Source organism: Dermacentor variabilis, chromosome 10 (assembly GCF_050947875.1).
Source record: "Dermacentor variabilis isolate Ectoservices chromosome 10, ASM5094787v1, whole genome shotgun sequence".
In the NCBI taxonomy this organism is placed as follows: domain Eukaryota; kingdom Metazoa; phylum Arthropoda; class Arachnida; order Ixodida; family Ixodidae; genus Dermacentor; species Dermacentor variabilis.
In genome coordinates this window covers 48130186-48145545 of record NC_134577.1, presented here as the reverse complement: position 1 = coordinate 48145545, position 15360 = coordinate 48130186, and the positions used below count along the sequence as shown (strand labels likewise).

At 50.1% G+C, this 15360-nt stretch overlaps 1 protein-coding gene across 1 annotated transcript in view; it reads right to left on the bottom strand.

Annotated features, from left to right (window-relative positions):
• The window catches only part of LOC142560482 (uncharacterized), a 99155-nt gene that overhangs the window by 12235 nt on the left and 71560 nt on the right, over positions 1 to 15360 (bottom strand). The window contains exons 9-10 of the mRNA XM_075672636.1: positions 7886 to 8315; positions 3777 to 3957 (exon numbers count right to left, since the gene is read on the bottom strand). Of these exons, the coding sequence (XP_075528751.1) occupies positions 3777 to 3957; positions 7886 to 8315 (611 nt within the window). The remainder of the gene's footprint in view (positions 1 to 3776; positions 3958 to 7885; positions 8316 to 15360) is intronic.

The following is a 15360-nucleotide window of genomic DNA, read 5'->3' as shown; positions in this document are numbered from 1 at the left end:
AAGGCCTCGCTGTACGTAGATTCCAACTAGTTGGATCGGCTGCGTTTCTTAAACGAGTTTCTGTGGCATGCCACGAGTTCCACGACCCTGACATGAAGACAACTCATCGTCCTGAGGTACGGAGCGCCAGGGACGCCACGGGAAACGCAGCACACAGCCCAAAGACATTTATTTATATAAGTGAATGCGCTAGGAGCCCCTAAGCTTTTGACAAAGGCTGTACCTAGCAGCAACATCTTTCACCTGGGGCGATAGCGCAAGGAAAATAACGAAACAGTAGACGACGGCGTCACCTCTTGTGGATTCGCGCTTTCTTACCTACTTGTACGGTTGTCTTAAGAACCTGTTTGGCACAGACGCATCTGCACCTTCATCCCTCCCCCTCCCCTCCACCACCTCATTTCCCCCAACCCCCTCGTGAACATTTCATTACACCTCAAAGAAACAACCACCGCAAGAAAAAAGAACACTACAGCGAATAAGGTATCAGGTGAAACCGTCACTCAATCCCACTTTGGCACATCGAGAGAAAGGATGAAAAACGGAGTAGTTAGCCGCGAACATTTTCGTCAGCAGCGACCACTCACAAAAGATGCAGAAGAAAACCGAGCGACGCTTTTAGCCCGGGCCTTCGAAAGGCGGCGGCTTGCACTTCACTCAAAGGCTTTTGAGCAGCTGCCCACGCCCGCACTCGAACGTAAAGCGCACAAAACAAGCTGCGAACCTGCTCGCCCGCAGGATCAGTCCAGTGCGCCAGATCAACACACGACGTCGCCAAGAGAAACTTACAGGGGCGAGCTGCCCTTTATTCCGCGAGGAACTATAGCACGGGACTGCCTGTCCCGGTCTGACCAAAGCTTTCGCGTGCGTTTGTTCTCAAGAGGGCGATGAAAACTACGACGGTAACCACACATAAAAAAAAGAAAAAGAATAAACACGGCACGCTGCCGAAGCAGCTTACTCGAACAAAAACTAAATGTATAGCCGAAATGTGCAGCTCGTCTCTCGCGAAAACACTTGGAAAATGAAGCACTTTTTACGAGTAAAAGAAATGTTTTGTGTTGAGTTCGATGAAACTTATTGGTGAAAAGTGACGTTCTATTTTATTACAAACGAGTGACTGCCACAACGATGGCAGCTGTTCTGTGGCTTTCACTAAGCGGATAGATGCTTCAGGAGACCTCGAGGGTGAACAAATCGAAAAAAAAAATTCTGGCCCGAACAAAAAACAAAAAGTTATATCGGGCACGCTCACCCAACGTTAAGGAAAAGAACGTCTCTGTTTAATGTTCGAAGACTGATGATAAGAAAGGACAAACAACCATAACACTTTTAAGACGGCTACTTAAGTTTTCCTTTAGCACTTTCAAACGGGAACGAGTACACCACGCTGAAGTAAAAGATCACGGCCAATGCATGTCTCGTACAACGCACAGATAAAGAAATAGTCCACGTGGGGGACAGAAAAGTCAAGACGCAAGAAACAGGGCTTTCAGCGGCTTTTGCGAAATAGCTATTTCTTACCGCTGCAGGCTACTGATCTAAGACACGGTGGCGTAGATTGCGGCTACAGAACCATTCATTCGTAAAGTGACGTCTTTACAGAGTGCCGCGCGAAGTCGTCGTGAAATTGACCAGTAGTGCTGAAGGTGGTATTCCCTCTTAGGTTTGCTTATCTTATTCCGAACCACACGGGGAAGAACTCCCACCCCTCCTCCCACACACACCACACACACTTTCGGCACAGTCCACGCTGAGGACAGCCGATGAAGGCGAACACATGATATGACAGCATGCAGATGAGGCCGGGGAGCTTAATAGACCCCCACAAAAAGTGCTGGACGGAAATTACACACGCCCCGGGCGCAAAGGTTTAGCCTCCAATGAATATGCAGATTAACTCGCAGTACCGCACCACCATGGTTGTGCAATTCCCATTTTGCCAACCTCGGTTTTCGTCACCGCGGCGCGATTCAGCGAACTTACTTCGACAAATAACTTCGCCAAATAATCGCTGTCCCCAACGTCCGATTTCCCGTAAACCTCAATTTCCCTTGGATAACCAGTGGTGCCGCCCCACCAGGGAAACTGAAGTATCGGTCATTACGAGGCTACAGTACCCAGCGCCTCCAATGGACTTTCTGGACTCCTGGCTCCTCCACTGGACTCCTGGCTAAATCATCTTTGTGTCCTCTCTGCAATGGGAGTGAATATCTGCGACAATACTCGCGGCAACACCTTATCTGCGTATTATCTGCGAAAGCTTATCTATGGCTGCGGTTCGTGCCACAACGCTCTCTCGTTGCCCGAGGTTTGGTCTTGTCTATAGACCACACTTGGCTGACTTGACCTCGAACGGCAAAAGCGGAAATTGCAAAACCGTTTCGGTGATCAATCACGAGGGTGACGAGGGACATGCCAGGAGCGTACGTCATCGCGACGGTCACGTGGGCGAGTCGGATCAACCTGCAAAAGAACAGCGTCCCACGGAGCGCACTGCGAATGCGGAACCGCTCGGCCGAACCGCCAGTGAGGCAACGTCGAGAATCGGGACTTCACGTAGACGTCGTCTTGACGCCTAGAGTGGCAACCAAGCGAGAAGTGCTTCCGACACACTTTCAGGGCGACGACGTCCGTCCCGGCTGCATCCACATCACGACGCGCTACGACAAAGTGGCTAGTGAAAGATGAGGTCAAGAAGCACAAATAAAAAGTTTTAGCTTGTCCGGCAGTTTCCTACCACCTGCAGTCTACAGGAATGCCAGACAGGTGCGCAGCAGCAATGACGACGGTAGCGACATCTTGTGACGCTTCGTCTAATCGCAATGACCTTATAGATAGGCTTGTGTGTGTGTGTGTGTGTGTGTGTGTGTGTGTGTGTGTGTGTGTGTGTGTGTGTGTGTGTGTGTGTGTGTGTGTGTGTGTGTGTGTGTGTGTGTGTGTGTGTGTGTGTGTGTGTGTGTGTGTGTGTGTGTGTGTGTGTGTGTGTGTGTTGCCGAAAAGTACGTGTTCCGCATTACGCTTCTGGTAGCCCGGTATTCGGCAAAAGGTAGGGTTGTCCGTAACCATATATTACGGAATACCGGCGTGAATAGCCTAGTTACTGACACCACCTTGTGGTGTAGAATGTAAATACAGAGAAAGATCTTCATTGTAGCGACTAACCACGCTATACTAAACTGCTGATGCAAAACATTGACAGAGATGTAACCGCTAACCTGCAATGTTTTGCTTTAGTTCTCCTCTGACGGGAACACCCAAGTAACGAAAACGTTTCTAAGGAGTAGTGGCTGGACAAAGCGCCACGAGATGGCGCTACCGGCCTCACTACAGCCACACATGTATCCGGTAACCCAATATGAGAAAAACTTTAGCTCGTACGTGTAAACATATTAGCGTCTACGTACTACCGGATTTGGAGGTGCAGAGCAGCAACGAAGCTTGTGGCGCCATCTGGTGACGCAGAGTCTAACCAGATAACACGCATTACAAATGCTGCCGTGACTTACACATTCTACGTGTAAACTGTAAGAAGTTTATGGGCAAGCTAAAGCTCTCTAATAGCGGCGTAGTCAAGGTGCAGCATGAAATCAACACGTCCACGGCGGGCGACGCCGCGTCGATTATTAATTGCCGGAAAAAAAAAAATAAGTTTCACGAGGTTCCAGCTCGAGCGCTCTCGAAATGGGAACCTCGCCAAACTTATTTTTTTTTTCCGGCAAATAAGAGGAAGAGAGAGAGAGAGAAATCAACAGCGCGCGGCCTATCTTGCGTACTGCTGGGCGCTGCCAAGTTGGAGGCGACGGCCGCGGCGGTGGTGGCGCTTGCAGTGTTCCAGGAAACATCGGCGTCGTGGACATTGGCACAAGAGCCTGCCACGGCGACGGGCCGGACAAGGACGGCACGGAAGGTCGGGTGCGCGCTGGAGTCATCGGCGGGTACGTCTCCTCGCGCCAACTGCGAAAAAAAGAAAAGATAAACACCCATATCAGCGCAGAGAGTTCCCTATATGCAAATTATACTGGAGAGAACTGTGGCGCTGTGACAGCTCGGCTACTGTGGGAACAGTAGGTAGTACATGGGTTTCCCTAACCTTCGCTTGTGAATTCAGCATGCTCGTCTCTGCTCTCCGGGGAGCAAGCTGAGCTTGTCGCAGCTCTAAACCTACGCCGGCGCGTACATGCAGAGGACCACTGTGAGACAGCCGCCGTGACAACATCGATGGCATAATGGCAAAGAGTACACCATGAACGTAGAAGGTACTGGGTTCGAATCTCAGCTCTACCGTGAACAAACTGCTCCTTCTAATGAGTAAGAGACGCCCTGGCCACTTGGCGGGCCCCGTGACACCAGCAATGGCCTATGCTCCGTTTCAGACATAGCGTTCACGCGTCGCCCAGGCTAAGCAAGACTTCTTGCCCAGGCTAAGCAAGACTATTTCTTGCTGCGTTCGCAACAAGAAATAGTTTGGAGTTTCACGCCAGCAATTATGTGACAGTGTTCTTCACTTAAGCTCTTTAATAAAAAAAAGTTTAAATCCCTTATAATAAACAACCTGTGTAGTAAGGCTGTTAATACATTGTTCTGAGTAGTTCTCTGTTTCGCTTTTCGGGTTTTTCATTAGCAGCCTGTCGGGGCAGCCTTACGCGCAGGCTCGCACGAGCGTGTGACCACGAGACTTCGCGACGAAACGCGCAGAGTGATACATCTTGATGACCGAACTTCTTGCATAAATTCCACGCGCAGCGTCGCGTGCCAAATAACAAACGTAGTACACGGTAGAGCATTTGCATCGACTGCCGAAGGCACAGGAATCGAATTCACGCGCCATCGTTAGCAACGCGTCCTTTAATCCCTTTGCACGTTGTGTTGAGAGAAGCATCATGACCTGGCGCTCGGCCTCTGTTTCTTTTTTCTTCGTCTGCCTCGCTTCTTATGCGTGCGCATTCTTTATTTACCTTTCCGTCTTCCCTTACCCCTTCCCCCATGCCGGGTAGCAAACTGGATATCGATCTTCCGGTTAAGCTCCGTGTCTTTTGCATCTCACTTATCTCTCTCCTAAGCGCTCCTTCTCTTCTTAGTCGTTCGGCCCCGAAGCACGAGTTCCAGGGCCAAGAACTTGCACAGACTTTTCCCATCTTCTTTTTCTTTCTTTCAGCGATAGCTAAGTGGCAGCAGAGACCTCTCCCGCGAGGTTCCCGGGAATCCGTTTTTAATTAGCGGTGTGGCCTCGCTGGGTGAGTTCACCTCAAGCCTTAAATACTTTGCAACTTTGCAATGCAGAAGGGGGAACGAACGAGCGACGGAGAGAAGAGTGGATGCCACTTTATAGGTAGACTGACCGGTGGAGCACTCATTAGGCCCCGGCATAACACACGCAGAGCCGCTGATAACCAGCCCCGACCATGAGCGATCCTGCCTACTCTTTCAATTTCCTTTAGTTTCTTCGTCTGTCTTTTACCGCCATCCTTCCGAGGTCTACGCCAGTTGACAAACCGAATCGACCCGCTAGTGTTGGCTCTCACATTTGACGCCGCCCCAACGAAACTTCCCAGTTTCCTAGCCGCCGTAAAGAAAAGGAAAACCACAAATACTAACACGCCGCAAGAAGCTCTGCGTTTCCAAGTCATGTGTGCTAGAACATATTTGTGCCCCATGCTCAATAAAACGACACATAGAAGTAAATGCTTGTGACGCATCTCGTCCATTATTTCGTGCATGCGTGCGTGCGCGTGTTTTGTCTCTCTCTCTCTCTCTCTTTTCTTTTTTTTTTTTTTGGTCTATAAGATTACCATCAGAAACGCATTAGAAAATAGTACGTGCCTACAGTTTATAAGGGCAAGCTCTAGCTCGGGCCCAACTCGGACGCCGCCTATTCGAGTACACGTAAAACGCAGAGATGCTTTTCCGGGTTAACCATTGGGTCGATTTTAATTAATTCTGTTGCATCTGAGAGAAAATTTTAGATTCTAGTGACTGCTGGAAGCAAGGTATTGATTTATGACTAAAATTTTTAAGAGGAATTTTCGAAATTTGGTTAGCTTGAAAAAGAAATAGAAGCAATTTTACGAATTCATAGCTCACCCAGAACAGACGTCGCGCAATTCTGTAAACTGCATCCGTTACAGCATCCGAAGCGGACAAATCTGACATATCAACTTATACCCTACATGAATTTGTTACAACGAATATAAGGGTTTTGCAAACGTTTCGCTCACATATTGGTATATTTCAGAGCCATGAATAATTCACCAATTTTGTCCGCTTTAGATGTAGTATTACATGCAACTTGCAGCATTGTGACCTTATTTTTCATCGCCCATATGCAATGATCGAAACTCAATAGTATCGTTTTCTGAAAATCGACGGCCTAAATCGAAAATTCATTACCATCAATCACTACATTTTAACTTTTTTCTTTTGTATGCAACAAACCCCATCAAAATTGGCGCAGTGGTTGCATAGTAAAACGATTTCTCCTTTCTGACTTATATAGGAGCCACCACGCTAAAGCTTCCTCTTAACAAACTGCCGTATACCAGGAATATTTTCTAGCCACAGTTGTGGACAAGCTAAAGGTATATTGCGTCAATTTCTTATTGATTTCTTAGTTGTGTCGTTGTAAATGTTGCACTTTTATTTATTTATTTATTTATTTATTTATTTATTTATTTATGTACTCTCAAGGCCCTGAGGCGTTAGAGGAGTGGGAGAGCGAACAACAATGGAAAAGTATAAGAGCAGGTACACTTCATTACAAGAGTTCTTCAATTGCACACTTGAAGGATGCCGGTACTACGAGGGAGCCGACGCAGGCAGGCAGGTGATTTCAGTCGACGCTGGTCTGTTATTTTTTGGGACAAAGATCAGCGCCGTCTTTTCTTTGTAACGACTAACACGCGTAACGTTTCTGATACTGACGTTTCTATTGCCTTTCTTTCTTATATTCGTGTGTTTTTTTTCTATTTCTGTACAAGAGCGGTGCTCAATGGCGATAGTGTCAGCTGCCTGGCGCTATCCCACAAGCCGTTGTGACTTCGGCAGGAAGCTTATCGTGCTCTATAAGGCGAATTATTCTCTATATCGAAAACGCGGAACGTACTGACCGATAATCACGCACGATAAGTCCCTGATAATTAAATGGGCATAGGATACCATCGAAATCCGGGTGCCACCCGACGCTTCAGCTGGATGTGGTACTCCGGCACCACGCCGACGTTGAGGAGAATGAACCGGAGCATGTCTACATGATCTAGCGCACCGAAAACTCTATTTTAGGTTACGCTAAGTCAGATTTTAAATAGAGGCATAGATTACCCGCTTATTACGGTGTTGTTCTGTTTTCTACGATTCCTTCCTTGCCTCTTTTCTTCACTCTTTCCTCCCCTCCTTCTTATTTCCTATTTCTGTATTTATGTCACCTGCTTTCTGAAAAGTAGGCGGGCGTTGTGCCCCTTCCGGTGGCAGTTGCCAGCCTGCTCCTCACTTTTCCCTTTCCGGTGAAATGTATGTATGTTTTCAAAACAAATGATAATAATAATAATCCTTCAGCGGTTAGAGATAACAGATCCGCACATAACGAACGCGTCGCCGAATTTCCTTGACGTTCGCTACGAGCGAGCTTGGCTGTATCGAATTACCCGATGCGTCGAACTGTTCTTAACGCACAAAAGCCCGTTCGTTAAACTGTTAGAAATCGCACAAAAACACAAGACGACAAAGAAGGGTAGGCGAGAGGAGGCACCTTTTCCCGTCGTCTACTTCATATTTGTCGCCAAGCTTTGTGCCATCTCTACCAAGATTAATAGGTATATACCAACCGGGGACAACAACAAGCACTAGTCAGTTCCCTGTAACGTACGGATAAACATTCCGGCGCGCCAACCTGAAGGCACGGTGCAGTGGCCGCGCTGCCACAGTCGACGCAGGCGTCGGCAGCAGCGCAGTTCCTCTTCCCCACGGGGTGGCACAGGGTTCCGGGACTGCGACAGCTTCCCGCCGGCGGGAGGAACAGGAGGATGAGGAGGAGGAGACGCAGGGCGCCGGCACCGCCGCTAGACGCGGACCAGCCTGCGCGGCTGCGAGCCGGTTCCACGGCACCAGGAACGACGAGGCTGAGGTGCCCGGAAGGGCGACGTGTCGGTCGCCCGGTCGCCAGGGCTCGACGCTGACGACGTCGGCGGCGGCTTCTTCGACTTCTTCCCCCTCTTCCGGTCCTCGTCCGAGACGACGCTCGCCTTCCTCTCCTTCGCACCACGGCGGCGGCAGTTGCTGCTTCCTGGGGGAGTCAGGCAGCAGGCTAGACGCCGGGCTCGCTGCGCGTACGGACGCACACACAAATGCGCGCGGCGACGCTGTAGCTGCGCCCGCTCCGGTGCATAACAACCCGCGCCTCCCCCCCCCCCTCCCCCCAAACGTGCGCGTGTTGACGTCGCAGGCGATCGCGCGGGAAAACCACATGCACGCGTAACTTCACGCGTCTTTAGAGCGCCCTCGCGCTGTTCCTCGACGGGTGAAGAAAGGCGCGACCCTATAGATATGTTCAGCGAATGCTCCCCACCCTTCTTTACTTTTGCAGGCTCTCCTCGGTCAATCGGAACGTTCGTTCAGGTAGTTGGCCAACTTAGCAAGTGCGCACGCGGCCGCGTATATTGAGCGTATAAAGGCTCAACCAGACGTACGCGTTCCAATGCGCCCGCACGCGCCGCACCACGCCTGGGCGCGTACGGCGTCAGGCGCGGAGGCTGTTTCGCGTGTCGGCGCGCGGCGGCGTGGAGACCTACAACCGCTAGAATTTTTGCGCCCGCGCCGGAAGCTGCCGCTCGCGTCAGTAGCATGACACACCTCACATGACCACGGCAAGCCAACGTCACTTCCGGAACGACTCTTCGCGCGACGTTCAGGTATGGTGGCTAGAGGGGGAGGTGTCGGCATCGGAGCACCGGAGAGGCAGCATTTTTTCAGGACGATGCGGCGGCGCTGCTGTCGGCTCCGAGATGCCTCCCGTACGCTGGCTAAGGTCCGCTGCGGTTATTTGGCTCCACTGTAAAGTGCTTTCTCGCTCTGCGGCTTCTTGGGGCGCAATACACGCATCGGAAAATGATTTTCAAGGCTGGGCGACTTTAGCACTGCAGCTGGCCTAACGTACTATGTACTAAATTTTGGTCATTTTATCGCCGCGCTTTAGCTTCGCGCTCAGTGCAACACTTGTGAAACTCATAATTGCACCAAACAGAAAGCTTCCGCAGTAGGCGGTTGTTTGCAGTTTGCCAGTGGCGCTTTAACATTTTAAGGGACTATTATAGGGTGCCGTATGCAGTTCTGTCTGGCGTGACTTTAATAGTGTCTTGAGCTACAGGCGCTTGTCCTAATCGTCTACTGGTTGGTGCGCGCCTCAGCTGAAACGGGCCGCTCGAGTGAACCATGGTTATTTCAAGTTTATTTAGTTTTGCAATGAAAGGTAGAACTGTAGACACCAATGGTCAAAACTCAGCTTAATGAGAGCGTTAAGGGAAATTTGGTTTCCAATATTAGAAACCTGCAAAGAACTAAGTTCGCATATTAAGTACCGCTCAGATAATGCCAAAAATGCCTTAAAAAAGAATATTTATTGTTAATGAAATAATGCACACGACTCTATATACATGGCTGTTAGCTCTCAAACAAACAATATGACACGAAATGGAGCGCAAATCCAATATATAATGGAGGTATATACCCAGAAACGGTGAACAAGGTGCAGTGCAAACAATAATTTGTCGGGTGGGAAATTCTGTTCAGATATGCAGATATTGCTGGGCATACAACGTGATGTGAACAATTCTTGTTTGACATATACAAACGCTTTATGTTGGTCTTGCTGATATAAACTTTGCAGTTATGTTGTGCGCCTCAACTTGAGGTATTTCATTTTTTCTCGCTTCCCTTGCTTCGATGCGTTCTATGCTGCGACAAGGACGTGCAACCTAGTGATGACAAAAAACCGTATCACTTGGTTGGTGATTTCTACGCTATGCTGCGCACAGCCAACCATATCCAGCTTATTTATTGACAGGCAGGAAATAAGGCCCATGGTGCTGTCAGCCTTCAACTTGTTAAAGCTGAAACAATGCGCGAAGGCATCTTCCATCGCAGCAACCAAGTCTTTTAGTGCCTGAGATGGGTAAAGTAGGCCACCTCTATCCATGTGGTTGGTAAGGCACGACTCTTCCGGAAGCAAGCGCGAGTCTTTTGCTTGAAGCAACAGCTAGAGAACACTCTTCGTACTTTGTTCTCATTAGCATTTTCCTGGTAACATACCCGCTAACGTAGTAGAGTCGCTATTTGATCCCACCATTTCACGATGATCTGGCATCGCATCACAATGCTTTACCATCTCGTGAACTTCATTTAGGTGGCCCACATCCAGGAGATCATCCAGCTTACTCTGCATACCGACCAAAATTTTTCCAGTGGCGTGGGTCAGGAAGGGCTACTCAGAACTCCTTATGACAAACAAACAAAAGCGGGGAACGCGAAGCTAACTTCACCAGACTTCACGACGCGCGCTTGGAGCCGGAGAGATTGCTCAAACCAACGCCTTTTCTCAAACACATCACGCTAGGCATCTCGGAGACGACGAGCGCGCCACCTGTCGCTGTCATGAAAAAATGCCGCAACGCACATACGCGGCGCAGCCCAGCCGATGCTGACACCTCCCCCTCTAGCCACCATAGTTCAGGCAAGCTTGCGGGAAACATGGCGGCGGTCCCGGCTGCCCGCTTCGAATTGAATTTGGCGTTGCTTTTGTAAAATGCACTTCGTTCGTAGCAAATGACTGTGTAAACAGCTTTCGCTTAGTCTCAGGCCGCTTCGACGACAGAGTATTATGGATAACCTCGTGGTGTTTTCGAGATCGCTTCTCGTTTCGAACGAGTCGAAGCCTAACGAAAGAAACGTTCGAGATGTCAACGCCACCTGTCGCTAATGGCGCGAAATAGCCGCAACAACGGCATATGGCCTCTGAGATTCGAAGATATCGCCGGTCAACTAAAATTGTAGAAAACGTGCGCTGCTTAGCGTACGCTATATTATAGCGTATAGCGTACACTGTAGTTGCTGACGCTAAACTAAAACTGTCTAATATGTAACACATTGCTTAACGAGGCCGTTAAGCGAAGGCTAGACTGCCTTGAACATGGCAAGCTAGCAACACTGCGCCGCCGCGACGAGACGCGCGGCTACGCGCGGCAACTCGTGCATCGTTTGGGTGCGCGCCCTCTTCCTCCGTCGGGCGCCACGCGACGTCGAGTCAGCGCGGCGTGTGCGGACGCATTGGAACGCGTACGTCTGGTTGAGCCTTAAGGAGCGTGCGCGTACAGTTCGTGCAAGTTGGGAATCCTGGTTAGGTCCGGTCCTCGCGCCCTACAGCAAAGCCCCCGAACAGCTGTATACGCTTGTATATTAACGAGCCATCATTATCATTGATAATCAAGGATTAAGGCGTAATAACGAAGCTCGCATTACGACTTGCGTGCATCAGGCAACACACAGAGAGACGACGACGAACACAGACGCGTGCCACGAAGGCGTTTAGCGCGTATAACTACAGTTCATGGATGCAGGGGAAGAACAGGACGCACGCACGGCCTCTGCATCCGTGTATACACTATAGTTGCGTTTACGCTAAAAGCCTTCATACTGACGCATACCGTGCAAAGCCCAAATCACAACCGTGATGGACGCGTGTCGTTAGTCCTCTGACGCGAGAGTGTGGTTATCGCTTTACTGGCTGACTACAAATCCATTCGCGGTGCTGCAGGCGGTATACTTATACGGGCTTGGGAGCCGTCGTCGCGTGCGCGCACTCTTTAACCGCTCCCGGCACGGGCTCAGCACGTGCATGCCAAGACTCTCAAGGTGAACCCTAAGGCTGTAAAGTCATCCCGATCAAGACGGTAGCAGCTAGCTAGCACCCCTGCTGAGACGAAATTCTTTTAGTAAATCAATGAAGGGGGCTAGTTGGTGAACGTTCATGGTTATATTGCGCTCAGTTTTACAAACACGATATTAAGGAAGGACAGGACGTGGACGGACGAAGCGCAAACTACCAAGTGTTTGATACTGTTAAAGAACGCGCTTATATACAAGGAGCTCCTTGTATATAAGCGCGTTCTTTAACAGTATCAAACAGTTGGTAGTTTGCGCTTCGTCCGTCCACGTCCTGTCCTTCCTCAATATCGTGTTTGTAAAACTGAGCGCAATATAACCATGAACCAAATTCTTGCAGCGCTCGGTTTATTGAAGATGATACAGCTTTACAGTTCCACAACTCTCGATGCCCGGACTCTGTGAACAACTTAAACCTCATCACCGCCGACTACGACGTGTACGAGCGAGCCCTTGTGCTCGCCTGCGTGCGCGCGTACGCACATAACTACATATTCGCGAGCGAAAAGACAACTGACACAACATTATATAAGTGGCACGAACGATTCGTTGGTTAAGCAATGTCTGCAAACGGCTGGATCTTAACTTTTCGACTTTTCTTTCAATTCGTAGTAAGCACATAATAAAAGCGCGACAACTTCCGCAATTTAACGTGAATAAATTGTACGCGTACTATTTCCTGACATTCCTATTTCCATAGGTATCGGGTAGCCTAAAAATGAAAGTAGAAAGAAAAAGTGCCCTTCCACTCTGTGAAGAAGGATGACCAGGGAGGCTGTCTAGGTAGGGCCCTTAATGGCGAACTGCACCTCCGCCGAGGGCCGGGCCGGTATTGCACTAGCTTCGGGATCGGCCCACGTTTGTGTCTACACACGGGCACGATCCTGAGGGAACTACCACTTAACAGCTTCACTGTAAAAACTTAGAACATGAAAAGAGAAACGGGGGAGGGGAGGGGGAGGCAGATGACGGCAGATGGCGCTGCTTTCGCACGCGCGCTAAGCGTGGTGTGTTCGCCGCATTATCGTCCGTCCACGTACTACTCAGCCGTACACGCGCTGGTAGACAATCCGGTCTTCACGTTAGCGAGACTAACTACAGCCAGCGATGCATGGTACAGCTAAGAGCCTTGCGCGGCAGAGCGCGCTCGCTCTGTCGGGGCTCGCAAATACGTAGCGACGCTGCAGATAATCGCTCGGCGCGATCGCATCACCAGAGGCAGGAGCTAAGCGAAACTAACGAATAAAATGGGGGTTGGGGGGGCTGCGTATAACGTAACTAACCGAGGGCTCTTAGGACGCAACGTATGCACACAGAGCACCCGGCACAAAGCGGATACTTATAGCCATTTGCTAATACAGCCAGTCTCTCTCCTCTTTTTTTCTTTAGCTTCGTTTAAGCGGGAATAACATATGCCAAGGTCATCGTATTGCAGCGAGACCCAGAACTGGTCGGCAATAACAGCGCCCGTTCAGAGATCTCGCGGACACACGTGCGGAGAAGTACTGCCGAAATTTCAAGTTGTGTTCAACTTAGTAGCTGTCAAATAAGCGCCTTTCTATCATGATAATTTTCATGCAGAAGCATATACACTGAATCGTCGGGGCAGTGTTAAATCTTACTTCAAAATGGAAGAAAAGGATCCTTTACTCGAACGTTCGATCGGCCATGTAATGCGATCGCATTTCTTAGTGTCGTCTCTTGCTCGGGGTGGCATTTACAAACAACTGTCTCGTCCTGCGCTGGAATGACTAACTATGTGTCACTCTTGCGGAAACACATAAGCTGTCGAACATCTTTCGTGCCTTTGTCACTGGTACGACATCGTGCGTGAATCTCTCTGGACAGCATTCAACAGGCTGGACTTCAGACCCTTCTCGAACACGAAGTACCTTGAACTATGGCACTGCGCGTCGCTGGCTCAGGAAACAACGGGAACAATTATGCCGCAACTCAAGTCGACAGATCTTTGCGATCATTTATAGATCGCTTGCAAGCTAGGTCACGGACGCAGGTCCTCATCGTGACGATTCCAGAATATAGCGCCTAGGATGAGGTAAATGCATCATATTCACTGGTACGGGTAACCTGCTTGCATAAAGGAAGGGAAGCGTAGGAGAGGCCCCCGGCTTACCGATTTTGTTAGAGTGTTGGAGCCGAGTCAATTTTTCCCCTTTCCCCCTCCCCAAGTGTAGGGTAGCCAGCCGGGCACGTCGCCCTTGGTGAACCTTCTTACCTTTCCCTCTTCATTTCTCTCTCTCTCACTCTCTCTCTTAGATACGAGCGATACGCCAAAGGACGCAGTTGCTCACTGTTACGGTTGGCGTGTATCACCCCGGGCAAAAAGGATGCTCAAAGGCCATGCCTGATCGAAACGAAGGATGGATTCATAATTTGCTATAGTTGTCTCGGGTGGTTGCCGGTCTGGCAGGCGCCCTGCAGTGATGACAGCCTCCTTTGAGGGTGCAACTCTAGGGGAGAACCCTTTTCACAAACTGTGCGACTCAGGGGGAGACCCTTTCCGCGAACCAAACAGGACCCGCGGGTTGCCGTCAGTGGATGCAAGCTCGTGCAACGTCACCTGGGAGAAAGGATCAGCCGCCTACGATCCCCGACAGGCGGGTTGCCGCCAGCGGAGGCAAGCAAGTGCAACGTCGCCTAGGAAAGTGGGAGCAGCCACCAAGCACCGAAGGAACACAGTGTATGTTACGTGACGTTGACGTGAGCAAGATCCCGCCTACGATTTTAGTGGGCCTCTTCAAGGGGCCCCGCAATGTACTTTTTCAATTCATTCATTCTCTTTTTCTTATCCTTCACAAACCATTGTATACTAAACAGTGCAAGTTTCGCACTAGAAATCGTCTCGTCCTTGCCTGGTCGCCATGGTCTACCGGACGCCTGCAGCCCGCCGACAACGCCACGTTACCCAATAATAACGCCGGTAGAGGTTCGAGAAACAGACGTCGCAACATCACGGAGCTGGTTCACCAACACGGCGCTCAGGATCACGTCAGTGCAAGCAACATCTATAGCATAAGCTTTCTGCGCATCTTCCCGTGCGCGCTAAACTGGCGCTAGTTCTTCCTTCCTTCATTCTCTTTTTTTTTCATCCCTGTATGCCCTGTTAAGAACGGCCCGCGGAGGTGCAAGTTTTGCCAGCCAGTTGCGACAGCGGCGTCAACTTTTCTTGGACAATGTACCACGTCCGCCACTCTTCGTCGCGGGATTGCCGAGATGAATTCGACGAACCAGGCTTTGTGACGGAACCCGCCACCGCCGATCTGGTCTGCTGTGAACAAGGGAGTCCCCGAGGGAACGTAGTTCGAGGCCCCTTCCCACGCACCGTTCCTGACGTCAGCCTCGAGTTCCGCGAAGACCGTCTGACCTCGGTTGAGGACCGTGAACCTGTGCGGAAGTGTGTGTGCGTAATCC